The sequence below is a fragment of the Pristiophorus japonicus genome, chromosome 3, assembly GCF_044704955.1.
Source record: "Pristiophorus japonicus isolate sPriJap1 chromosome 3, sPriJap1.hap1, whole genome shotgun sequence".
Lineage (NCBI taxonomy): Eukaryota > Metazoa > Chordata > Chondrichthyes > Pristiophoridae > Pristiophorus > Pristiophorus japonicus.
The window spans coordinates 225306669-225334189 of record NC_091979.1 but is presented as its reverse complement, the minus strand read 5'-3'; the positions used below and the strand labels follow the sequence as shown (position 1 = coordinate 225334189).

The following is a 27521-nucleotide window of genomic DNA, read 5'->3' as shown; positions in this document are numbered from 1 at the left end:
CGATGTTGAGGGTCGAGAAGTACTTGGAACCAGCAGGAATTTGGTGGGAGTTTCTCTTACTACCGGTGAGCAGGCTGGTGTTACGGAATTTAACTTTCTGTAATCAATAGTCAGTCGCCAGCTGCTATCAGGCTTTTTAACCGGCCATGTGGGTGAATTGGTCGTGAAAGTGCCTATCTTAAGAACACCCTGCTCGACTAGGGAGTCTCGGATGTAAGGGTAACTCTCCTCTGGGATGGGGTACTGTTTAGTGAAGGAGTCGGGGGTGGGGGGGTCGCTCAATAGACTCTTCGCCTGCCATTTTTCCACAGTCATGCAGCAAGTGGTGAACACTGCTAGGTGTTCCTGAATTAGTTTTGCCACAGCTTCATTTTCGCTCCCCGGAGGGTCATACTCAGATGGCTTTTTAATAGCAAAAACCAAGTGAGCATCTGAAATTTCTATCACTCCTGCCTTATCTCCCAATCCCATCCAACACAGTCCTGATTATAATCTATCACTGCGCCATACTGATCCAACACATCAGTCCCTACAATTCCCCTTCCGTCGGGGGTGGTCATCAGCATCGGCGTTGGGACCTTACAGGTGAGGCCCCCCAATTGAAGTTCAGTGGCCTTCCCTGTATATGCGGTAGTTGTATCACCATTAAACCCTTTAAGGGTCATACAACTGTTGCCCGCAGCCAAATCGCATTCAGGGTATGGGGTGTGGATGATGGTAACGGCTGAGCCAATATCGATAAGCATAATCTGCTGCCTGCCCCCTTTTAAGACAACAAGAACTACTGGTCTCCTGCTACAATCACGTCGGAACCCCACTTCCGACCAATCTTTGGGGGCCGAACCCTGTCATAGGGTGGATCCTTGAAGGGATCTCTCTAATGGGTGTTCATTGTCGATTACGTGCACTGGTAAATAATTTTGCATCTCCCCGTGGCAATTTGGGTTTGTATGAGGGTTATCAACTGGTCCAATCGTTGATCTGTCCCAGAGGGCTTGGATTTGTCCCTCGGGAGGTATCTACGTGTTCCATCATGGTTCGGTGCTGGTCTGGGTCTGCTGCAGTCTTTTGCTAGGTGGCCGACCTTCTTACAATTTAAGCACTGTCCCTTAAAGAGGTAGTTTCAAAATCTCTCCACCATTGACACTGGTTTATTCACAGTGGGTGGTGACTTCCCCTTTAACTGGTCTTTTACCATCTCCCAGGCTATTTGAGCGCTGGTTTCTCTATCTGTCCACTGATTGGTGGGCCTCATGGCTATGCCCAGAGTGGTTTTAACTAAAGAGTGTAGTTGGGTCAGGAACATCGATTCAAATTGTTCCTGATTCTTTCCTACTGCAGCATTTGCAGGTGCCTGATTCTGGGTACGTTGATAGATATCGTACAGGTGATTATTGAAAGCTCTAGGGGTCTCTTCTGGGCACTGCTTGGTCTGATTAAGCAGAGCCACGAAGTTCAAGTTTTGGATCCCTAAATGGTTTAGGATCTCGGTCATGAGTGCATTGGCCGCTGTGTCAGGCTGGAGGACTGCGTCTGGCAGATTACTTTTTGGGAAGTGGAACATGCCAAGAGGAGGACTCGTGTTAAGTCTCTCTCTTCCAACTCGGGGTGACCCCTCCTGACATTTGCCCACCTCCTATTAACTTCCAGTGGTTCATCCCATCATTAATGGGCCCCAGCTCGTGGCTACACGCTGTGGCATCAGCACCAGATATGGGCCGTGAGTCGGTATGGTCACTGGTGATGTGCATATTACTTCGTAAAGAAGTGGTTATGACGGCTAAGATTGGCTCTTGTGTCTCCAAGATATCCCATCCTACACCACTACCCTGGGGATTATACTGACTGCCTTCCTCTTCCCACTCTGTCTCCTCTTCATCCCCTTCTGCTGTTTCTGTTATGGCTCCCTGTGTTACTGCGGATACCAGGACCTGCTGCTCCCCTAATTTACTTTTTAGCCTTGCTATTTCTAGTTGGCACTGGGAGTGATCTGCCTCCTGATGTGGCTCCTTAATTACTTCCCTTAATGCACCCCTAGCATCTTCTATCTCTTGCTGGAGCCCCAAGTTTTCCAATTTATATTTTTTTAACTCTAAGTTGTTTTCATTTGCTTCAACGATGGCTGCTGTGGCATTTAAATTTGAGAGGCTTTGTTGTTGTAGCAACGAAGCTGCCTGTTCGGCCCCTCTTTCTAATTGCCTAATACTGTGGTTTAATTGACCAATTTCTGGTCTTAAATGCTGTATTTCTCCCTCTTTTAACTGCTTCACAAGTTGGAGGCCTTCTTCCTTTTGTTGTTTTATACCATCAATCACTCTTTCTTTCAGTTGAATCTCTTTTACTTGCAATTCTTTTAAATCCTGTATCACTTTGGCCTCCTTCCTCATTAATTCCTCATCTCTCTGGGCACAATAAAATGCGCTGAATGCCATGAGACCGTTTGCTTGTTTTGGCCTTAGCTCTCTTTTATCTACTTTCTCCTGGATAAATGACACTAGCTCCCCAAAGGAGGCATGTTGGCCCTTAAGCAGGTACCTTGCTGTGCCTGTAACTCTTTATGTCCTTTATCGGTACCTTTTTGGACAACTTCTCCTGATAAACTAGTTCAACATTTCTTTTATTGTTGGCTTTCTGTTCATGACCGATCCCTTCATCTGTGTCTTTTAAATATAACTACTGGTAGGTCCCCACTTAAACAGCTCCAACTATCAAGACGACCGCTCCTTAAAACGCAACTCTCCCGATCTGTTTAACCATTTATAGTTTATACTTCACAATACAGGTTAGAATCGCAACTCCTGAAATTTCCAATTGTTCAAAAGAATCATCAAAAGATGTCTCACCAGATCGCGGACGAGCCCCCAATTTGTAAGATTTCTAAATCTCTGGCATTAAATTGACAGCAAGACTGATTTTTTTTTAAACAATTTGGAATAGTTTATTAAACACACATACATGTACATCTATCAGCAGTGGTCAGCTATTCTACGGATCTATCTAGTTACAACAGAGATACAATGATGTTACAATATTGATTTATAAAAAGGTATAAAAAGGTATATGTCACTTCCCTCTGACAAAGCACACACTCTGCTCCTTTGTTCGTAGAGCGAGGTCCTGTCCTTGCCGTGTGCTTAAGAAAAGAGATAGAGCAAACTGTGCCTTGAGTTTTTATATCTCTCAACATCATTGTTTCTCCGGAAGCTTCAGGATTGGATCTTGGTTCCAGGGCAGTTCCTTATTGGCTCTCCTCACACATGTGTCTGTCTGGAGGGCTGGTGGCATTCCTTGATTAGGGGTCAATGGCTTTCCAATACACATCTTTAAGCTCTGTCCAGCCAGAAGACAATATACACACAGAACATGCTGGAAATCTGTGAGCGTCCATTTTGTCTCTTTCAAAACTGTCTTTTCATATAATCTCATTTTTAACATTTATATATATACAGAATCAATGTTGTCATTACTGAACACTTTTATTCTTACAGCACTAGTAAGCAACAGGTACCTGCTGGCAGGGATAGCCCAAGAGACAGCTCGCTGAAGGGCAAGGTCCTGCTCAGGTCAGCAATGAGGACTTCACGGGCCTAGCTACAAAAAGAAAACTGTTTGCTTCACACAAGCAGTTATACCAAGCATTGAAAGGCCTCACAAGGAGTTTTACCTCTGATTCGCCCTTACAGATGTGGCTGCCCTACCCAAACACACTAATGACTCTGTCCACACAATTAGGGAATGACTCCGTCCACACAATTAGGGGCAGAGTCTATGGCCCTCTGTATGGGTAGCTTGGAGTTCCGCTCCATTACATTTGCACAGGTGATGAGAACTCCTGGAATTTCACTCTGGAGTTTCATTTGCCATCATTACAAATGGTGAACTGGTTTGACAGTTTGAGATTTCTACCACATGTTCAATAGGAAATGTTAGCTACACCTACGACTCTGCGCTTCTGTGGACTATGGAGGTCTGCATTCACACTGTAGTCTGCAATCTGCAGCCCATGTGTGAGACCAGCTGCTGAGGCTTTCACTTCCGCTGCTTCAGTGAAATCCAGAGCAAGATTGCCTAGCTATATTCTGCTTCACTGCAACACTAAAGTTAGTGTGTAAGTGCACCCTTAGATTGATGATTGAGGGCCAGAGATGACTGGTACAACTCTAATGAGAACATGCTATGTGTTCAATTACAAAGATGATACGAAACTGAATGAATGGATTTTGGGTTCAGTTATTAAGGCACAAACTGAAGCTGTAACCTGGATTTTTCTTATTCATGACAGAATGCAAGAAGACAGCTTTGAAGCTTCTACATCCATATCTCAGCTTCTAAGGGAGAGCTATTTAGCTGAAGTTCGATTACACCAAGAGCACGGTGAGAAAAGCAGGTCAGAAGCTACCTCACAACATTTCTATTATGGCAGTAAATCTGGGGTTTCCCAGGATTTAGATGGTCAGGATGATTCCCCCGATTTGTCTGCATTTTTGAGCCAGGAGGAATTAGACAAAAGTGTAAACTTAGCTCAGCAAGCCATTGCTCAGTGTTCTCATGAAGTGAAGAAAGATGAAAAGCAGATCAATGTAAGCTGCCCCACCAAAGATTTGTATGACACTTTGGAACCTTCTGGGAATAGAAAAGTTTTGGAACCTGCAGGTTCCTCAGGCTTCCCAGAGAAACACAACAATCAATCGTATCATCATGAGCATTACAACAAAGGTCCCAGCAGCTCGAAAGAAAGTTACAAAGAACTAACTAAGCAGTCAAGCAACACCCCTTACAGTACTGAAGTAGAGGCTAAAAAGGATTACTTAAGTAAAGCTGCGGATTTTATTGAGGAGTTATCTTCACTCTTTAAAACAACCAGTTCAAAACGGATTAAACCTAGAACATGTAAAAACTCTCGAAGCAGGGCACAGGCAAAGTCTCGCTCACAAACTCAACATTCATCTTGGTCTGTCGATGAGAGGGAGAGGACACACATACCATTTTCTGCATCAGCATATGACGAAACCATATCTAAGGAGGAATCTGAAGAAATAACACAGGCTCCGACTCTATCAGCAGGTAGTGAGACAATAACAGCAGAAGCTGAAACAACTGAAGCTCAGTCAAGACCTTTTTATATTGAAGATACCAAAGGGAATCCACCGCGATTCATCCAGCGACTGAAGAGCAGGGAAGCAGCAGAGGGAAGCAGAGTCCAGCTTGAATGCATTGTGACAGGACTACCAACACCAGAAGTGAGGTAAATGTCCCATATTTTTGAGAAGAGTTTAAAGTTTGCAAACTTGGTTTGAGATAATTAAACAGACTTTGGGGTTAATTTTCGGGCCTTGCCCTGTCAGTAGGTAGTCTTGCTGGCTGGTATCGCATGTCAAGAAATTCGGGTGTGCCCTCGCATGATTTTCTAACAATGATTTTAAATGTTTGGATAATTGTGCAGTTGTGCCCAAATTTCCAATCTGGCCTACAGGTGGGGAGATGCCACATCAGTAGCGTGAGGTTGAAAAATGCGGACTTTGAAGAATATCATATTCAAAAGTTTTGTTATACGATGATAATTAAGGAAAGTGAATTCACCCTTGTGGCTTGTGAAGTGTTTCTATAACATTGTAAAAACCCTGCTAAGTATCTCTAATTTTGTATTTATCTTTATTATAACGGCGTTTTCATGGAACATTATTATACTCAAAAATCTGTGGTAAATAAATTATTGCCATTATTTAGTTATTTACATTCTCCCTTCCACTTTTAAGCCTTTTTCCCTTCTTTTAATATCAAGTAAAATTGCCTGGCCAAGAGGGTAAACTGCTCCCACTGGTTTGTTAAAGTTACTCTGTGACTGGCCAACAAGGACTATCTGAGAGGAACTCCAGGTAACTTACCCACTGATTTACCCTCCCTTCTTGTCGGGTTGAGCCTGGTCTTCTCTCAGCTCCTCCAGCTAATCAACGACCTGAGATTTAGAACTCAACATAGCATAATCATAGACATGAAAACCATATGCTCCTCCTCTGAGATGCAATGTGTTGTTGTCACTAATTTGTTGAGCCACTGGCTTCAAGGATTGATTGATTCTAAGTGATAATATATTCGTATTTATTGTAATGAAAGTATCCTTCTCTGATCTGGGAATAACGTTCTCCTGGATTTACGAAGTGTGAATGAAATGTAATATCAACAAAAACTATTGAAGTTCGAGGAAAGCAGATGATTTATTTGGTGTACAGCACTTGTGCTGATCATTTAGAGGTATTTGGTGTGTATTAATGCACATATTCCGGGCTAGTTTCAACAAGACTCATTTTGATAACTTTGGTTTAAGAGCTATCATTGGCAGACTAAGTGTTACTAAGTAAAATTCCATTTTGTTATGTGGGAATCTTGGATTTTTACTGGTGTTTTGTGGTTCATATTTTTCCACAAAAAATATGAATCATTGGCTTTGAACTCTACTTGTTATATTTCAGCTATTTGTTGATCCTTAATATGACTCATAACAATAAAATTTAGTTCGTTTTCTTGACATAATAATTGTTATTTTTGTGCATGTTTAAAGCAAAGGGGAATAACCCTTTGTTCTGTTATACAGGTACTTGAAAAAAAATCACTGCTTACCTATAACATATGATTTCATCATCATCATCATCATAGGCAGTCCCTCGGAATCGAGGAAGACTTGCTTCCACTCTTAGCATGAGTTCTTAGGTGGCTGTACAGTCCAATACGAGAACACAGTCTCTGTCACAGGTGGGACAAACAGTCGTCGAGGGAAGGGGTGGGTGGGACTGGTTTGCCGCACGCTCTTTCCGCTGCCTGCGCTTGATTTCTGCATGCTCTCGACGACGAGACTTGAAGTGCTCAGCGCCCTCCCGGATGCACTTCCTCCACTTAGGGCTGTCTTTGGCCAGGGACTCCCAGGTGTCAGTGGGGATGTTGCACTGTATCAGGGAGGCTTTGAGGGTGTCCTTGTAGCGTTTCTGCTGCCCACCTTTGGCTCGTTTGCCGTGAAGGAGTTCCAAGTAGAGCGCTTGCTTTGGGAGTCTCGTGTCTGGCATGCGAACTGGCAGAGCTGATCAAGTGTGGTCAGTGCTTCAATAATGGAAATGTTGGCCTGGACGAGATATGATTTAAGCATTTCCTGGATACTCATTTAGACCGGCAATGTCCGATATTTCATCAGTACATCATTAGTAGGGAAATTACTAACTTATTACTGACTTAGCAGAACTTGCAGCATATAATGTGACATCTTACTTACATGTGTTTACATATAGCTTCCCAGTATAAAGATTGGGACCACAGACTTCAGCACTCAGCTGTAAGAACATTGATAGAAATCTGTCTTTGGTAGGATCTGGAGCAAGTGAATGAGCTTTGGATAATGTTCCAATTTTTTTTGTCAGAAGCTCTGCATAAATACGAAGCATATTGGCACTCTTTCTCTTCCAGTGTCAGCTGTGGCTCAGTGAGTAGCACTCTTGCCTCTGAGATAGACGGTTGTAGATTTAAGTCCCACTTCAGGGACTTGAGCACAAAAAATCTAAGTTGGCACTCCAGTGTAGTATTGAGGGAGTACTGCACTGTCAGAGGTGCTGTCTTTCGGATGAGGCCCTGTCTGCTCTCTCAAGTGGATTAAAAAATCCCATGGCACTATTTCGAAGAAGAATAGGGGAGTTATCCCTGGTGTCCTGGCCAATATTTATCCCTCAATCAACATAACAAAAAAACAGATTATCTGGTCATTATCACATTGCTGTTTGTGGGAGCTTGTTTGTGCGCAAATGTGCTGCCGCGTTTCCCACATTACAATAGTGACTGCACTCCAAAAGTATTTAATTGGCTGTAAAGCGCTTTGAGATGTTTGGTGGTCGTGAAAGGTGCTATATAAATCCAAGTCTTTCTTTCTTTACCGTAAGTGAAAAATTCCCATAAAGCCCAATTCCAACTGGTTGTTTTCCCTCCCTGTCAACGTTTCGAGGGTCTTATCACCCTTGCTCGACATTTTGCATGTCTTTTGCTCTTGCTCCAGATCTAACCAAATGCACCTTTTTATAAAAATGTAGCATTAGGTGAGAGTTCTACAGAATACACTTCCTCTTTATAGATAGGTAGGTCATGCATATATATGCACTTTTTTTCTGGTGCTTCAGTGAAGTGGGGAAATCTGATCCCATCTGGTCTAGTAGCAGAGCATGTGCCTTTGACAACTGATTATTCAGTGGGATGTATCTATGTACACTGCTGACAAGCAGAGTAACACACATGCTGGCAGGACCAATTATTAAACATGAATGCCAAAGTCAGATGGTGTGCAAAACCATATCTTCTTATCATTACCAGTAATGTCCAGAAATGCTTACTAAAGTCTGATTGAATTGGAATTGATTTGCAGTTACTGTGTTCAGATTTGAACATCATTTTGAAGCAGAAATCTACTGTTATTGAAAATACATTTTCCAAAGTTATAAGTAAATTTCCCATGGATCATGGCGAGATATCTCGCACAGCATAAACACGTAGTGGTAAATCTAAACAGCAAATTCACACACTGCCAGTACCTGCAAAGAGCAAATTAAATAAATGACCAGTTTACCTACCTTTTTTCATTTGATGATGTTCATCGATGGGAGAATGTGGGGCACTGGGGGCCCAAAATTCAGTACCGCTGGGAAGCTGGTACTCCCCCCACCTTTTTGTGGCCATTAGCGCCAAAATGATTTTGTGGCTGGGCCACCCCATATTTAGCTCCAAAAGCGAACAAATGGGTTCCAACGCTAATGAACCCTTCCAAAGTGGATTTTTCTTAATTTGAGCGTTATCACCACTGAGAGAATCAGCATGCAGGTAAGGGTTTCTAATGAGTCAGCTGCTACCTGGCCTTTTTAAAGGCCAGGGTTTGCAGCAAGGCCCTGAGGGGGGGGGGGGGGGGGAAGGAGGTTGGAAGGATGGCTGGTGTAAGAGGTGCAAGGAGATCCAACAGGTTCACTGATATGGAGCTGGATGCCATCTTTTCCCTGTCCATGATGTCCTGCCGCGATCGTCTTTCCCAGGGATTCTGCCACTGAAGCTGGGACGATGCCCTCAGATCCAATCTTCCTCCCCAGGAGTCCTGCCACTGAAACCGGGAGGGTGTGTTCGGGTCATCTCGGCCGGATCATCGCCATGCTGTCGTGATGAGCGGTCTGTGCCTTGGGGGCTGCGCAGATCTGCTCTCCTGTACCTGGTCCAACTGAAGGTGGGGGCTTGCACTGCCTCTGAGCACAGGGCACGTCGATGGCTGGAGGGATGAAGTCTTCCCCGTCCCAATGAATCTTCCCCATCCATCTTCTTCCAAGTAGCGTTGGTCCATCACCTGAAACAATCCACAATGGTAAATTGTGCACCACGCCATCATGGGATACACTTACATCCGCACTACCAACAACTGATATCAGTTCCTTGGTGTAGGTGCGCAGCTTTGCCTGAACTGGGACCAGCTTGGATCGTTCAGCTTGATCGTACCATAGCCTCTCAAAGGCTTCCTGGCTCATTACTGACTGACTCACCCCCATGTCCACTTATATGAAGACTAGAATACCATTTATCTCGACTTCCATTATCACTGGAGGACAATCTGTGGTGCAGGTATATACTCCATACACTTCGTCCTGGGACTGAGCTGCCTCTCTAACCATCTCCTCGTAATCTGCGCTGGATTCACAGCCATCTGCTGACTCCTCTTCCACGTGGTGAGTCTCAGCTCTTTTGCACATGGCCCTTTGTGCTGCAGCCTTTGCACACATAGTCTCTGAACCGACACTGATGAGCCCTGTGATTACCTCCGCAACGCCAGCATGGTGCTACTCGACTTACATAGAAACATAGGCCCCAAGTTCCCACATGATTTGCTCCTGATTTTTAGGAGCAACTGGTGGAGAACAGAGTTTCTTAGAAATCGCAATTCTCCACATTTAAGTTTTCTGCAGTTCTAGTCAGTTAGAACAGTTTCACTTTTGAACAGAATGTTTTTTTCAAAAGGGGGCGTGTCCGGCCACTGACGCCTGATTTGAAAGTTTCCACAGTGAAAATGTACTCCAAACTAACTTAGAATGGAGCAAGTGAAGATTTTTGTAGGCCTAAAAAAACCTTGTCTACACATTAAAAAATCAGGCGCAGGTTACAAATTAGGCGTCCGGAACGAGGTGGGGGGGGGGGGGGGAAGGGAAATCATTACATTCTACAATACATCCTTAGTTATACTTATACAAATATTATACAAATAATTCCAACCTGAATAAAAATTTATAAGCAAAGAAAAGATTAAATAAATCATGTTCCTACCTGTGTGAAAGTGCTTCAGGCAGGGAGAAGGCTGCAGGAAGCCTCACAAGTTGAGGCAGCCGTTCCCGACCGCAGGGGAGGGAAGGCAGTAAGGGCCCGACCGACGGCAGGGGAGGGAAGGCAGTAAGGGCCCGACCGACGGCAGGGGAGGGAAGGCAGTAAGGGCCCGACCGACGGCAGGGGAGGGAAGGCAGTAAGGGCCCGACCGACGGCAGGGGGGGGGAGAGGCAGTAAGGGCCCGACCGACGGCAGGGGAGGGAAGGCAGTAAGGGCCCGACCGACGGCAGGGGGGGGGAGAGGCAGTAAGGGCCCGACCGACGGCAGGGGGGGGGAGAGGCAGTAAGGGCCCGACCGACGGCAGGGGAGGGAAGGCAGTAAGGGCCCGACCGACGGCAAGGGGGGGGAGAGGCAGTAAGGGCCCGACCGACGGCAGGGGAGGGAAGGCAGTAAGGGCCCGACCGACGGCAAGGGGGGGGAGAGGCAGTAAGGGCCCGACCGACGGCAGGAGGGTGGAGAGGCAGTAAGGGCCCGACCGACGGCAGGAGGGTGGAGAGGCAGTAAGGGCCCGACCGACGGCAGGAGGGTGGAGAGGCAGTAAGGGCCCGACCGACGGCAGGAGGGTGGAGAGGCAGTAAGGGCCCGACCGACGGCAGGGGAGGGAAGGCAGTAAGGGCCCGACCGACGGCAAGGGGGGGGAGAGGCAGTAAGGGCCCGACCGACGGCAGGAGGGTGGAGAGGCAGTAAGGGCCCGACCGACGGCAGGAGGGTGGAGGCAGTAAGGGCCCGACCGACGGCAGGGGAGGGAAGGCAGTAAGGGCCCGACCGACGGCAGGGGGGGGAGAGGCAGTAAGGGCCCGACCGACGGCAGGAGGGTGGAGGCAGTAAGGGCCCGACCGACGGCAGCGGGGGAGAGGCAGGGAGGAGGCAGCCTTTCCCGACGGCAGGAGTGGGGGGGAGGCAGTGAGAAGGCTGCAGGAAGCCTCAGAAGTTGAGGCAGCCATTCCCAACGGCAGGGGGCGGGGGAGGCCCCCCCCCGCTGTCGGTCGGCCCATCGGGAAACGGCTGCCTCAACTTCTGAGGCTTCCTGCAGCCTTCTCACTGCTGCAAGAAGCCTCCGTGCTGATCATGGAAGGGCAATGTGGTTTTAATTAAAAAATGTTAAGAATTGAACAGCTACAAAGAACTACAAAAATGGCCGAGTGCCAATGTTTCCTTCACACTGCGCGTGCGCGAACACTCCAACGCGCACGCGCAAAGTTGCCGGCACGAAAAAAACTCATTTAAATGGTACCCGCCCCCTCCTACTTACAAAATCGGCGCGAGTGGTAGGCTCCGCCCCCTGGGCGCCGCGCCAAGCTGACATCGAGCTGCAAAGTGCTCGAGAATAGCGCGTTTTTTTTCAGGCGCCGTTTTCGGTGCGAAAAACGGGCGCCCAGATTGGAGGGGGCGCCTGTTTTGCCCCGTGCGGAAACTTGGGGCCATTGAAACATAGAAAATAGGTGCAGGAGTAGGCCATTCGGCCCTTCGAGCCTGCACCGCCATTCAATGAGTTCATGGCTGAACATGCAACTTCAGTACCCCATTCCTGCTTTCTCGCCATACCCCTTGATCCCCCTAGTAGTAAGGACCTCATCTAACTCCTTTTTGAATATATTTAGTGAATTGGCCTCAACAACTTTCTGTGGTAGAGAATTCCACAGGTTCACCATTCTCTGGGTGAAGAAGTTTCTCCTCATCTCAGTCCTAAATGGTTCACCCCTTATCCTTAGACTGTGACTCCTGGTTCTGGACTTCCCCAACATTGGGAACATTCTTCTTGCATCTAACCTGTCTAAACCCATCAGAATTTCAAACGTTTCTATGAGATCCCCTCTCATTCTTCTGAACTCCAGTGAATACAAGTCCAGTCGATCCAGTCTTTCTTGATATGTCAGTCCCACCATCCCGAGGTTTGCACCCCTCGGCGGACTCTGAATTAAAGGACTCGAAGGCTTGTATGCTCTGCCCTGGGCAGATTCATGCTCAACAGTTCTGCCTGTGAAAGGCGCCATTCTATTTACAGTATTTTCCGGGTTTGAGTCCTGAGAGTGAGTTATCATCTACTTGGAGATGCAGCTTGAGGTCATAAATGCCTGGCTGATGCTGATGACCTTCTGCAGAGTGACGGTGGTTTTGGCAGGCAGTAGCCTGTGAAGAAGGGCCTCATGACCGATTCCAATTTTGAAGACGCCCGCAACGCATCAGCGAGGGATGCGCCGAATTCACACGGTCCTGCCAGCCTCCTGAGATCGGCAGCGTACTTCGCGATTTTCTGGCCCTCGAGGCGGCGGTGGGTATAAAATTGATGCCTGGCCACGAGGATGCCATCCTTCGGTTTGAGTTGGTCTTGAATTAGCTCTTTCAGCTCCTCGTATGACTTGGTCGTTGTTTTCTCTGGTGCAAGCAAGTCCCTGACGAGGCCGTAGACCACGGTCCCACAACTGGTCAACAGGATAGCTCTGCGTTTATCTGCCAGTGTGGCCGGATCATCGCCTACCAGGTCGTTTGCTTCGAAATATTGATCAAGCCGCTCCGTAAAGGCTTCCCAATCTTCTCCCTCTGAGAACTTTTCTAATGCACCAACGTTCGTCATTTTTGCGTGAAAGTTCGTAATCTCGTCGCCAGTTGTTATGTCTTTAATACTCTTATGACTCCACGAGGTCTAGTATTGCACTTGAGCTGTTGTGATCTTAGTCCCATTTATTGTAACTCCAGAGTAAGGCACAGACATTGTGGGCGGCCTTTGATACTGGGTCCTGCACACCTATGCAGGTGACCCTCAGGTCTCCCACCGCAGTCCCCTCTGGTGTCACACCTTATGTGACTATAAGTTAGTATACATGGTCTACATACATGACATCTTAGTGGGGACATTTATTGTTTGTGAACAATAGGTGTAATACTGATACTTATTGGAATGGAGCCTGTCATTTCTCAGCCTGTCTTGATGAGTACGTGCAGCTGCAGACTAGAGACGGAAGAAGGTATATTCGACAGCATTATCTGTCCAATCTAAGACGTGCCAGACTGATGAGGAGGACGAGACCTTACACCCCCCGTATTTACAGGGAGAAGCGGTCTTACCTCCACTTGTCCGATAACACCTGCCTTAGGAGACTGCGCTTTCACAAAGAGGTTATCAGTGAGATATGCCAGATCATCAGGGGAGATCTGCAGCCTGCCAGCACTTCAGGACCGCACTGTCCGTCGAGGTCAAGATCACCGCGGCACTTTCGTTCTACACGTCGGGTTCCTTTCAAGCCTCACCAAGCATCCAGCTGGCGACATTTGCGCTATATCTCAGCATGCCACACATTGCTGCATTCAACAGGTTACTGAAGCCCTTTATGCATGCAGGATGGACTTGATCACTTCCCTATGACCAGGGAGGCTCAGGATGAGAGGGCTTTAGGATTCTACCGAATAGCTAACTTCCCCAAGGTGCAGGGAGCAATAGACTGTACGCACATTGCCATGAGGGCACTTTTGCGTGATGCAGAGGTTTTTCGGAACCGCAAGGGAATCCACTCCCTGAATGTGAAACTCGTTGTAGACAACCAGCAAATTATTATGGCAGTGAATGCCAAATTTCGGGGCAGCATCCACGATGCTCACATCCTGCTTGAGAGCGCCGTATCTGACATGTTTACCAGTCAGCCAAAAGATTAATGCTGGATGCTTGGTGACAAAGGATATGGCTTCGCCACTTGGCTGATGTCCCCCTACATGAAACTCACACTGAAGCCAAAAAGCGACACAATGAGAGCCACATAGCCACACGCAATATCGTTGAGAAAACCATTGGAGTGCTTAAGCAGCACTTTAGATGCCTGGACCACTCAGGAGGCGAGCTCCAATACCACCCTGAGCAGGTAGCTCAATTCGTGGTGGTGTGCTCCATGCTACACAACTTGGCTATCAGGAGGGGACAAGAATTGCCAGAAAGGACTGCCGGTCCACCTAAGGAGAGAGAGGAAGAGGAGGACGAGGAGGTGGACGCTGACCTCGGGCCAGACAATCAGGCTGATGCTGAAACCATGCCCCCATCCCCCTCTAGACCGCAGGAAAGGGTCCATGGTGGCTACACAGCTGCAAGACTCTTATGTCAGCAGCTCATAATTGAGCGCTTTGCTTGAAAGAACATTGTTGTTATTTACAAAGCTGCAACACTGCTGGGTGTGCAGCTCATACATCAATGGTGTGCATCACCTTGCTGTCAGTTAAAGTTGAAGTTGATTCAAGTTAAGTTTAATTATACCCTTTCATGTGAAGGAATCACCAGTGTGTTACGGCGCAGCTATCTGAGACAATGTGCAACACGGTTATGTTAAATAAAAAACATTTAATCCGACCATTTGTGTGAAATCATAATTATAACTGTACAAAACATCCTACCCCACCCCCACTCCATCCCACAACAAATTGATCACATTTACATCATTCAAATGGTCAACATTTCTAGCAACACAGAACACAAATGCAAACCAACAAGGTAGCCCCCCTTGCCCCTTCCCGCAACCCTCCCAACAAAATAGCACCAACAACATAAAAATATGCCCAAGACCGCACCTGCGGCCATGCACCTCACTTTCCTTTCCCCTGCCCCCCTGCTTCTCCTCCCCACCTCTACCCCTTCCCCTTCCCCTCCTGACTCCAAGCCGCCTGGCCGAGGAGCTCCTCAGGCGTTGCTTCACTGAGGGGGATGACGGCAGAACCGCTGCTTGGACGGATACGGGAGAGGATGGTCCCGAGGTGGGAATGTGCTCCGAGCCAGAAGCAAGATCTTCCTCCAGGTTCTCATGTGGCGTTGGCAATGTGGGTGCGGCACCTTGGGGTGCAGTGCCATGCTCCGGGACCATTGGAAGGCCTCTGCCACCAATGTTCCTGACTATCAGCTCCACGACCTCCGGCATCCACGGCACGTACTCCGTCATGGTGGCGGACATGCTGGCCAGCTGGTGTGATATGCCCCCATTGTCTGTAGGATCTGTTGACCTGTCAACACTCTACCTGGACAAGTGTCCCATGACCCCGTTCAGATCTGCCACTCATGGAGCAGACCTGTCGCGTTGAACCAACCTCCGCTTGGTCGGCGCCGTCCTGGAGACATCTGGGGTGCCCTGTGGCAAGGTGCTTAGGCCCGGTATCTCCACGGTGGAGGTGGGAATGGCCACAGGAGCACTAGATGTCATCAGTGTCGAATGAATTATGGAGCTTGGTGATGCAGGCTCCTCAAAGTTGGCACTGTCACCCATTGAGAAGGGACCCAGCAAATCTACGGGCGAGAATTGGGGCTCCTCAGCACCAGAAGGAGGATCGTCCGGCGACTCTGTTCTCGTGCCCCCACTTTCTGGGCTCGATGTTCTTGCATAGGGCCGCGCTGCTGGCTGAGCTGCAAAACATAAATGAAGTTACATAAGAACATAAGAAATAGGAGCAGGAGTAGGCCAACCAGCCCCTCGAGCCTGCTCCGCCATTTAACATGATCATGGCTGATCCAATCATGGACTCAGATCCACTTCCCTGCCCGTTCTCCAGAACCCCTTATTCCCTTATCGTTTAAGAAACAATTTCTCTTAAATTTATTCAATGCCCCAGCTTCCGCAGCTCTCTGAGGCAGCGAATCCCACAGATCCACAACCCTCTGAGAGAAGAAATTTCTCTTCATCTCAGTTTTAAATGTAGGGAGGGCCCTTATTCTAAGATTATGCCCTCTAGTTCTAGTCTCCCCTATCAGTGAAAACATCCTCTCTGCATCCACCGCGTCAAGCCCCCTCATAATTTTATACGTTTCGATAAGATCACCTCTCATTTTTCTGAATTCCAATGAGTAGAGGCCCAACCTACTCAACCTTTCCTCATAAGTCAACCCCCTCATCCCCAGAATCAACCTAGGTGAACCTTCTCTGAACTGCCTCCAAAGCAAGTATATCCTTTCGTAAATATGGAAACCAAAACTACAGGTGTGGCCTCACCAATACCCTGTATAGCTGTAGCAAGACTTCCCTGCTTTTATACTCCATCCCCTTTGCAATAAAGGCCAAGATACCTTTGACCTTCCTGATCACTTGCTGTACCTGCATACTATCTGTTGTGTATGGAGAAAGAGTCAGACTGAATACTGTGAGCTCAATGTAACGTGTGACCTTAGTCTTTTATTGCAGGTCTCCAGAGTGCATCTCCAACCTGTGAAGACTTCTTAAATACCTCTGCTCCCAAAGGATTATGGAATCCCTTGGGATTCCGGGGAGTGAGCCCTCTGGTGGCTGCACAGAGTAAATACAAGTCCACATATATAACAACATTCCCCCGCAAAGTCAATAGTGTAACTATTTATAATGTGAGTCGATCTGGGCCCTTCTTGCCCTTGTTGATCGTCTCGGTGTGAAAGCTGATGTTGTTGAATCATTTGTTGGGCCCTCGCTAGGCTGCTGTGCAGCTGGCCTTGCTGGGCTGCCTGTTGTGTTGGGCCCTGCAGGGCTGCTGTGGATGTTGGGTTCTGCTTCGTGGTCAACGGTGATGCCGGTTGCCACTGGTGTGTGTGTGGGGTATCAAAACAGGTAGGGTCCAGGTTGGGTTGCTCAGGGTAGTCTGTGAATCTGAGTTTGATTTGGTCCAAGTGTTTCCGATGAATGAGTCCATTTGAAAGTTTGACCCGAAACATCCTGCTCCCCTCTTTGGCCACAACAGTGCCGGGAAGCCACTTGGGACCTTGTCCATAATTTAAAACAAATACAGGATCATTGATTTCAATCTCGCGTGACACATTTGCACTTTGTTGAAGCCGCCTGCTCTCTACCTGTTCATGTAGATCAGGGTGAACTAACGAGAGTCTTGTCTTAAGTGCTCTTTTCATGAGCAGTTCAGCAGTGGGATCCCAGTGAGTGAGTGGGGTATCATGCGATAGCTAAGCAGGACTTGGGATAGGCGAGTCTGCAGTGAGCCTTCAGTTACCCTCTTCAAGCCTTGCTTGATGGTTTGCACTGCTCTCTCTGCCTGACCATTGGACGCTGGTTTAAGTGGGGCAGATGTGACATGTTTGATCTCGTTACGGTTCATGAATTTTTTGAACTCAGCACTGGTAAAACATGGCCCGTTGTCGCTCACCAGGACATCGGGTAAGCCGTGTGTGGCAAACATGGCCCGCAGGCTTTCGGTAGTGGCAGTGGACATGCTAGCCGACATTATCTCACATTCAATCCACTTGGAGTACGCGTCTACAACCACAAGGAAAATTTTACCCAAGAACGGGCCTGCATAGTCAACGTGTGCCCTAGAGCACGGTTTGGAGGGCCAAGACCATAAACTTAGCGGCGCCTCCCTGGGTACATTGCTTAACTGCGAGCATGTATTACATCTGTGAACACAGGACTCTAAGCCAACAGGTGGGATCTGGCTATCGCTTTCATCATTACGATGCCTGGGTGGGTACTGTGGAGATCATTGATGAAGGTGTCTCTGCCCTTCTTGGGGATCACTACCCGATTGCCCCACAGGAGGCAGTCTGCCTGTATAGACATTTCATCTTTGCGCCGCTGGAACGGCTTTATCCCTTCCTGCATTTCCACTGGGACACTGGACCAGCTCCCGTGAAGCACACAGTTTTTGACTAGCGATAATAAGGGGTCCTGGCTTGTCCAGGTTTTGATCTGCTGGGCAGTGACTGGTGATTGCTCACTCTCAAATTCTTCCATAACCATGGCTAGACCTGCGGGCTGCGCCATTTCCACCCCCGTGGTGGGCAATGGCAGCCTACTGAGAGCATCGGCGCAGTTTTCTGTGCTTGGCCTGTGGCGGATGGTGTAGTTGTATGTGGACAACGTGAGCGCCCATCTCTGGATATGGGTCGATGTGTTGGTATTTATCCCTTTACTCTCGTAAAACAGGGATATAAGTGGCTTATGGTCAGTTTCCAATTCGAATTTTAGCCCAAACAGGTATTGATGCATTTTCTTTATCCCATAGACACATGCTAACACTTCTTTTTCAATCATGCTGTAGGCTCTCTCAGCCTTAGACACTCCTGGTTGTATAAGCAACCGGTTGCAGTTTCCCGAAATCATTAGCTTGTTGCAATACACACCCGACGCCATATGACGACGCATCACATGCTAGTACCAAACGCTTACATGGATCAAACAACACAAGCAATATTTATGAGAATAACAATTTTCTCGCTTTTACAAAGCCATTTCCTTGGCTTTTGCCCCAAACCCATTCGCCCCCTTTTCATAGTAAGACATGTAGTGGTTCTAGCAGTGTGCTGAGACCCGGTAAGAAGTTACCAAAGTAGTTCAACAGTCCCAGAAATGACCGCAGCTCCATCACGTTCTGTGGCCTCGGTGCGTTCTCTATTGCCTCCATCTTCGCGTTGATGGGCCTGATGCCGTCCACCGCAATCCTCCTTCCCAGAAACTCCATTTCAGGCGCCAGGAAAACGCACTTTGAGCGTTTTAACCTGAGCCCCATGCGATTGAGTCGACTAAGAACCTCCTCCAGGTTCTGCAGATGCTTGACTGTGTTCCGACCTATGACCAAGATGTTGTCCTGGAAGACCACGGTGTGCGGGACCAACTTGAGTAAACTTTCAATATTTCTCTGGAATATCGCCGCCGCTGATCGGATTCCAAACGGGCATCTGTTATAAACAAAAAGACCTTTGTGCGTGTTGATGCAGGTGAGGGCCTTCGATGATTCCTCCAGTTCCTGCGTCATGTAGGCTGAAGTCAGATCCAGCTTCGTGAATGTCTTTCCTCCCGTCAACATTGTAAAAAGGTCGCCGGCTTTTGGTAATGGGTTTTGGTCCTGCAGGGAGAAACGATTGATTGTTACTTTGTAATCACCACAGATTCTGACGGTGCTGTCTCCCTTGAGGACTGGGACAATAGGAGTGGCCCACTCGCCGAACTCGATCAGTGAAATGATGCCTCTCGTTGCAGCCCGTCCAGCTCGATCTCTACCCTTTCTCTCATCATGTACAGTACTGCTCTTGCCTTGTGATGGATGGGTCGCGCCCCCAAAATTAGGTGGATTTGCACTTTTGCTCCTTGGAATTTCCCGATACCTGGTTCGAACAGCGAAGGATATTTGTTTAAGACCTGGGCACACGAAGTGTCATCAGCGGGCGATAGCGCTCGGACATCGTCCCAGTTCCAGCGTATCTTTCCCAGCCAGCTCCTGCCGAGCAGCATGGGACCATCACCCGGTATCACCCAGAGTGGTAGTTTGTGCACCGCTCCATCGTAGGAGACCGTTACGGTAGCACTGCCGATTACAGGAATCAGTTCTTTTGTGTAAGTTCTTAGTTTTGTGCGAACTGGAGTTAAGACTGGCCTTGAGGCCTTGTTGCACCACAACCTTTCGAAAGTCTTTTTGCCCATGATGGACCGGCTCGGGCCCGTGTCCCGCTCCATTGACACCGGGAGTCCATTTAGTTCAACATTCAGCATTATCGCGGGACAATTCGTAGTGAATGTGTGTACCCCATGTACCTCTGCCTCCTCTATCTGAGGCTCTGTTTCATTGTGAACCTCCTCTGCAACCTGGTGGTTTGCAGGTTTAACAGGCTTAGCAGCTCGTCTGCACACTCATTGGAGGTGTCCCATTGTTCCACAGCCCTTGCAAACGTATCCTTTGAATCGACATGAATGGAAACGATGATCACCCCCGCAGCGCCAACAAGGTGTTAATGGCCTTGCATTCCTCACCCTTGATGGTGGACTCTGAGACATCTGCGAACGTATAGCTGCATGTACGTGTGACCTGCCCTGTACGTTACAATTTGAAAACAACATCACTTTGTTCACAGTACTTGTAGCAACACTTGTGTGCTGAGAGATTTGCTTTGTATTGTCACTGGTGGCAATGAACGCCTGGGCTATCGCAATGGCCTTACTCAAGGTTGGGGTCTCTACAGTCAAAAGTTTGCGAAGTATGGTTTCGTGGCCAATGCCAAGTACGAAAAAGTCTCTGAGCATGTGCTCCAAATATCCTTCAAATTCGCAATGTCCTGCAAGGCGTCTTAGCTCGGCGACAGAACTTGCCACTTCCTGGCCTTCAGACCTTTTGTCGGTGTAGAACTGGTACCTTGCCATCAGAGCGCTTTCCTTTGGGTTCAAATGCTCTAGGACCAGTGTGCACAAATCGTCGTTCGATTTCTTTGTGGGTTTCGCTGGAGTGAGCAGATTCTTCATGAGGCCATACGTTGGTGCCCCACAGACGGTGAGGAGGATCGCTCTACGTTTGGCAGCGCTCTCTTCTCCATCTAGCTCGTTGGCCACGAAGTATTGGTCGAGTCGCTCCACAAAAGTTTCCCAATCATCTCCCTCCGAAAATGTCTCCAGGATGCCCTGTTGTCTGCATCTTTGGGTTCGCTATCTGTATCTCATCGCCAGTTGTTGTGTATGGAGAAAGAGTCAGACTGAACACTGTGAGCTCAAAGTAAAGTGTGACCTTAGTCTTTTATTGCAGGTCTCCAGAGTGCCTCTCCCACCTGTGAAGTCTTCTTATACCTGTGCTCCCAAAGGATTATGGAATCTCTTGGGACTCCGGGGAATGAACCCTCTGGTGGCTGTATGGAGTAAAAACAAGTTTACATATATAACACTATCCTTTTGTGTTTCATGCACCCCCAGGTCCCGCTGTACTGCAGCACTTTGCAATCTTTCTCCATTTAAATAATAACTTGCTCTTTGATTTTTTTTCTGCCAAAGTGCATGACCTCACACTTTCCAACATTATACTCCATCCGCCAAATTTTTGCCCACTCACTTAGCCTGTCTATGTCCTTTTGCAGATTTTTTTTGGTCCTCCTCACACATTGCTTTTGCTCCCACCTTTGTATCATCAGCAAACTTGGTGATGTTACACTCAGTCCCTTCTTCCAAGTCGTTAATATAGATTGTAAATAGTTGGGGTCCCAGCACTGATCCCTGCGGCACCCCACTAGTTACTGATTGCCAACCCGAGAATGAACCATTTATCCCGACTCTCTGTTCTCTGTTCGTTAGCCAATCCTCTATCCATGCTAATATATTACCCCCAACCCCGTGAACTTTTATCTTGTGCAGTAACCTTTTATGTGGCACCTTGTCAAATGCCTTCTGAAAGTCCAAATACACCATATCCACTAGTTCCCTTTGGTCCACCCTGTTCGTTACATCCTCAAAGAATTCCATCAAATTTGTCAAACATGACTTCCCCTTCATAAAGCCATGCTGACTCTGTCTGACTGAATTTTGCTTATTCAAAGGTCCTGCTACTGCTTCTTTAATGAACTCCAACATTTTCCCAACCACAGATGTTAGGCTAACTGGTCTATAGTTTCCTGCTTTTTGTCTGCCTCCTTTTTTAAATAGGAGCGTTAACATTCGCAGTCTTCCAATCTGCTGGGACCTCCCCAGAATCCAGGGAGTTTTCGTAAATTACAACCAATGCATCCACAATCCCTGTCGCTACTTCTCTTAACACCCTAGGATGCAAGCATTCAGGTCCAGGGGATTTATCTTGGGGAAAAATCTTGCAATTATCTGCATTATCTTACTGCGTATCACCTCCTTAGTGGTTGTGATTGTGTTAAGATCCTCTCCCCCTATAGCCCCTTGACTATACACTATTGGAATATTGTTAGTGTCCTCTACCGTAAAGACTGATACAAAATAATAAGTAATAAAACTTTTTACCTACCAAAGGGCCCCAGCTGTGTCGCGTTCGAGCATCGCATCGAAAAACTCGCGAGGGCACTGCCGGGAAAAGTCCTACCTTTCCTTCGGTGAATTTCACTGTGGCAGTCCCTGTCCAGCGCCCCACACGCTGTAGAGCTCACCATTGAAAATCCTCCTTTACAGCAGCTTCACCACGCCGTTTCCAGCGGATGTGAACACCACTGAAAGCCTCCCCGCGCTGAATATGGCTTGGGGAGGGAAAAGTACCTGACTGCGGCGGCCGATCGATTTTTTCGGTCGACTGCCCAAACTCCGTGGTAGCCGTCCCTTCGGGGACGGTGAATTTCGAACCCTGGGAGAACTCCCTGCTACACTTCAAATCGTGCCACAAACATACCAGCCATCAGTATTTTGGGCCTGTTGTCCCTTTGTCTGTGTTTACTGACAATAATCAGCACAAAATGTTAAATTCCCATGCCATGCAGGGGTCACCCCACAATGTACCTCGGCAAAGCGCTTCACATCATATGCACATGTATCAAGGGCTGCTCCAGGTGTTATTCTTCCATAAGCTCAGAAAGAGCTATAATGAACTCAAAACCAGACCCAAGCAGAAGGCAGCAAAATCCTCTCGGGCTATAAGACCAGAGTGCAGGTTGAACCCAAGAGATTATTACTGCCATAGAACAAAAAATCTTACAGGAACATCAGCCAGAAAGTGGACACTAGTGGAATTAGCCATGATCTCCTTGGCCTACAGTGGAATCAGGAAAAATAAATAAAAATCTTGCATTTATATAGTGTCTTTCACACCCTCAGAACATCCCATATTGCTATTCCACCAATGAAGTACTTTTGAAGTGTAGTCATTGTAGCCAATTTGCACACAGCAAAGTTCCAAAAACAACAATGAGATAATGACCAAATAATTTGTTTTAGGGGTTGAGGGATAAATGTTGTCCAGGACATAGGGGAGAACTCCCCTGCCCATAAACTAGCCATAACCACAGCCACAACTTCAACTATGTCCCCAAACCAATTACTTGATGATAAGTGTACCTTTTAAATATCTATAATATTTATTTCCTTTGAAAATTGACAGATGGTCCACAGTAAACTAACTGGGCAAATGTGTTATCATGTTAAATGACAGAAGATCAGTGGGGGGTGTCCAAAATGAATTTAATGTGATACAAAAACAATTTATACCCCTAAGGGGCAAGAGCTCCACTTGTCAAAAAATAATTAAATGGCCGGACATGCTGAATAATTACTTTGCGTCAGTATTTACAGCAGAGGAAGAGGATAGCATGCCGGCTATCCCATGGACACTAATATTGAATCAGAGATGAGACTCATCAAAATTAACATAAGCAAAATAACAGTAATGAAGAAAATATCATCATCATAGACAGTCCCTCGAAGTGAGGATGACTTGCTTCCACGCCAAAAAGGATGAGTTCACAGGTGTTTCAATGAAGGACCTAATATTCCAGATCCCGAACTACATCATGAAGGGTGTGCCTGTGCTTGGATTTTTTTTAACGTGTGGTGTCCGTTGCACACCACACGGGCTTGACAGAGTTAAGTCTTGGTCCAGTGGCAAGGATTACCCAAGACTAACTGGAGACCAACTCTGCTGCACAGACCGAGCGCGCGCACATATCGCAGTGTGGGCTGGCCCGTGCTGCCCCTGGGCCCTCGCCTCTTCTGGGTTCCAGTTTCGCACCTCTCCTGGGCCCCGGTCACTTCCCTCTACGGACTCTTGTCTCTCCTTCATCCATCCTGCTGTGCCTGCCCGCACTGCAATCAGCGACCTGGCTTCATAGCCATTGCCCTCCTGCAGCAGCATTACTTTGCGCACGGAATTAACGCCAAGATTCAATATTAACGTCCGTCCACTGTTTTTTGTCGTAAAGAGCATATTTATCCAAACTAGCGACCATGGAGATCGTCCATCTTCAATTTCACTACCTCGCACACATATCACCCACAATATCACTTGTTCAAAAACCGCCCACAAAAAGTGGAACTAACCGGGACGAATGCCAGCGGTGTGGCTGGCATTTGTTAAATCCCACTCTTACGTGAGGAGCTGATATCGGAAAGATTTGCCTGAAAGAGTCCTGATGTGAGTGACAATGCTGACACACTGCTGTGTGTGTGCAGCTCAGACATCAATGGTGCCCATCACCTTGGTACCAGTTAAAGTTTACGTTGATTGATGTTAAGTTGTATTTAACCTTTTCATGATAAGGAGAATCACCAGTGTGTAATGGTCCAGCTATCTGAGACAATGCGCAACAAGGTTATGTTCAATAACAAAAGTTTAATACCAACATTGGTCTGAAATCATAAGTATAACAGCCAATAACACCCAATCCCAGCCCACACCCCACTTTTTCCACCATTGACATAAATCACATGTTCAACATGTCCAGCAACACAGAATACAAAGGCAAAGCATGAGCGTGGTCCTCAACCCCCATACATTGCAACAAATTGCATTCACCCAGATGGAGATATAACACCGCCATCACCTGCAGACATGCACCTCACTTTTCCTTCCCCCCTCTCCTTCTCCCCACCTCCACCCCTTTCCCTCCTTGCTCCTTGGCACCTGGCCAAGGAGCTCTTCAGGCGGTGCCTCATTGGGGGGGATGAAGGCAGATGCGTTGGTTGCACGGGTGCGGAAGCGGGGGTTGCCGAGGGGACAATGTTCTCTGATGCATCTGGTCCTTGCTCTCATCTGTCGTTCGCAGTGGTGGTGTGGAAACTAGGGGAGAGCTGCGCTCGGGGACCACTGGGAGGCCTGTGGCAGCAGTGTTCCTGGCTATCGCATCCAAGTACTCCGCCGTGCGCGGAATATACTCGGTCATGGTGGGCAGGTTTCTGGTTATGCCCCCCAAAGCTTCAATGAGCTGGTCACCAATGTCTACATTCCTCCTGGACAACTGTACCATCTCTCCGCTGTCATGTCGCGCTCGTGGAACAGACATGCCGCGTCCACGAGGCCTCCGCGGGGTCGGCGCCATCCTGGGGACAAATGGGGTGTCCTGTGGAGAGATGCTTGGGGTCGGCACCTCCACAGTGGAGGCGGCAATGGCCAGAGGACCACTAGATGGCCTTGGGGTGGAATGGCTTCTGGAGCGTGGCGATGCAGGCTCCTCGAAGTCCGCACTCTCATCCGTCGAGAACAGACCCAGCGGATTGACAGGCGACAATCGGAGCTCCTCGGCATCAGATGTAGTAGGATCGCCTGCCGACTCCTGCCCCGCGCCCCCACCTTCTGGCCTCTGTGGCCTTGCCTGGGGCCGCGCTGCTGGCTGAGCTGCAAAACACAAATGAGGTTATTGGAGGAGAAGAGGGTGCTAGGGTCACAAGGTGAGTCCAGCGCTACACACAGCATATGCACGACAAAAGCACCACAGCTCTCAAAATCACCGCAGACATCACATTTCATGACCATCAACACATTGTGCATTGCAATGATTTTCATTAGGCCAGCATTATTTCTACAACACTTTTAGAAATTATCTATCATATATGATTGTTCGGATATGAGTTGGTGTGACATCTATTGACTTTACATCATGCAATGGTGTAAGCTTTACTCACGTGGCATCACTTCAGGGTCTGCAGATGGATCCGTGGCTGTCCGGAGGTGCTTCCCCACGAGTGCGAGCACTCGCTGCTCCATGTCAGTGATGTTGCTGAGGACTGCTGGCCCCCCACCTGTTCGCCTCTGTATGGACCTCATCGTCGATAGCTTCTTCTGTAAAAGGTGACAGGACGACATGGCATGAGATCATTGTGTGATATCATTGCTAGGTACTGTCACAGAGACTGATACAACACATAACCGACAGATGTAATCATCATTATTATGATTGTTATCATTCTTTACCTAAAGACGTACATCGTGACCGCAGGTTTTGAGTAAAACATTCCCGGTAAAAGTGCAAGACCTCACATCTGCTGATAGTCACTCATGACTGTTACAAATCAAATTATATAAATACATAAGTACATGTAAATTAATGTAATACTTACTCTTGTGGATCCCTCGTTAGTCGTAGACGAGACCACCTCTGCTATCTCGATCCATATCCTCTGGTAGGCCTTTGGGATGGGCTTCCTATTTCCTCCCTGTCTCAAATCACCCCAGCGTAACTCGATCTCCTACAGGAGGGAGGCATTTGCCTCGTCCGAGAACGTCCTGGTCTTTTGCCCCCTCCAATGTGCTCCTCTCCCACCTCACTGCTCTCTCCAGCGTCAGTCTCCACAGCGTGCTGTGATGCCTCCTCCTCTCTCTCCATTATAGGCCAAGTTCAGTCAAATATGTGGCTGGTAACATCTACTTTTTGTTTGCCTACTTGCTGTGAAGCTCTAAAGTCTCCCTCCTTCCTCCAAAAGTAGCCACACCACACCCAACCACGCCTTCAGTCCCTCTGAGCTCCTCTCTCTCTGTCTTCTCTTCTGCGCATGTCATGGTGACCCTTGACCTTCAGAATCGCGGGAATCGAGCGTTGCAATGCCGTTGCTAAGGACGGCCACACTTTACGACAGAAGGTCAGAAAAATTTAACGTTACCGCCCATTTTATATTGCTCGCAGTAACGCTCATTTTCAAAATGGAGACTAGGTGGTTTGAGAATGGGCGAGAAGCTGGCAATCTGAAAACCCCATTTTTACCGCCCATGCTGGAAATATCACCCATAACCACAAAAGTGGAGGTTTCTTGCCCCAGGAAAATGACAAGCCATTAAGAAAGTTCAAAAATAGCTACAGTTCATAAAATTTTAAACCTGAGATCGATCGCACTGGGAGGCACTTGGCCAGGGCTAGGGGTGGGCATCGGGTCCCACACACACACCGGCTGCAGCGCACACAGAGAGGCTGGAGACCAGGAGCTACTGCGCATGTGCGGACACTCCACTGCACATGTGCAGACATCCCGGAACTGTTTTCAGCGCAGGACGCTGGCTCCACCCCCGACTCGACTGGCCACGCTGTGCAACGACCAAGGAGAGGCCAGACAACAGCCAAAGTGGGGAGCGATTTTTTTTCGGTGCACTTATGAACGGAGAAAAGCGGCACATCTCCAGTAAGTGCGCCGAAAAAAGGGGTGGGCCAAAATTGAGCCCTACAATCTTCCAAAGTTCTCTCAATTCAGGACCTGTTCCTTTAGATTGGAAAATAGCACACGTCACTCCGCTATTTAAGAAATGTGAGAGAGGAAAACGAGGGAATTAAATATCAGTTAGCTTAACATCTATTGTTGGGAAATTACTATAATTAAGGATAGTGACTGAACATCTTTACATAGGATTGCATAGGATATACGGCACAGAAACAGGCCATTGGGCCCAACCAGTCCATGTCGGTGTTTATGCTCCACTTGAGCCTCCTCCGTCTTTCCTCATCTAAATCTATCAGCATAACCCTCTATTCCCTTCTCCCTCATGTGCTTGTCTAGCCTCCCCTTAAATGCATC

The 27521-nt window shown here is 47.8% G+C and overlaps 1 protein-coding gene across 10 annotated transcripts in view; it reads left to right on the top strand.

Moving 5' to 3' along the window:
• LOC139260132 (myopalladin-like) overlaps nucleotides 1-27521 on the top strand; it is a 635514-nt gene that overhangs the window by 81407 nt on the left and 526586 nt on the right. For 8 of the 10 annotated variants that reach the window (XM_070876326.1, XM_070876331.1, XM_070876327.1 and 5 more), the window contains exon 2: nucleotides 4283-5245. The exons of the other annotated variants lie outside the window; for them this stretch is intronic. In XM_070876326.1, coding sequence (XP_070732427.1) covers nucleotides 4284-5245 — 962 coding nt within the window. In that variant the 5' untranslated portion in view covers nucleotide 4283. The remainder of the gene's footprint in view (nucleotides 1-4282; nucleotides 5246-27521) is intronic. 10 annotated transcript variants of the gene reach the window in all.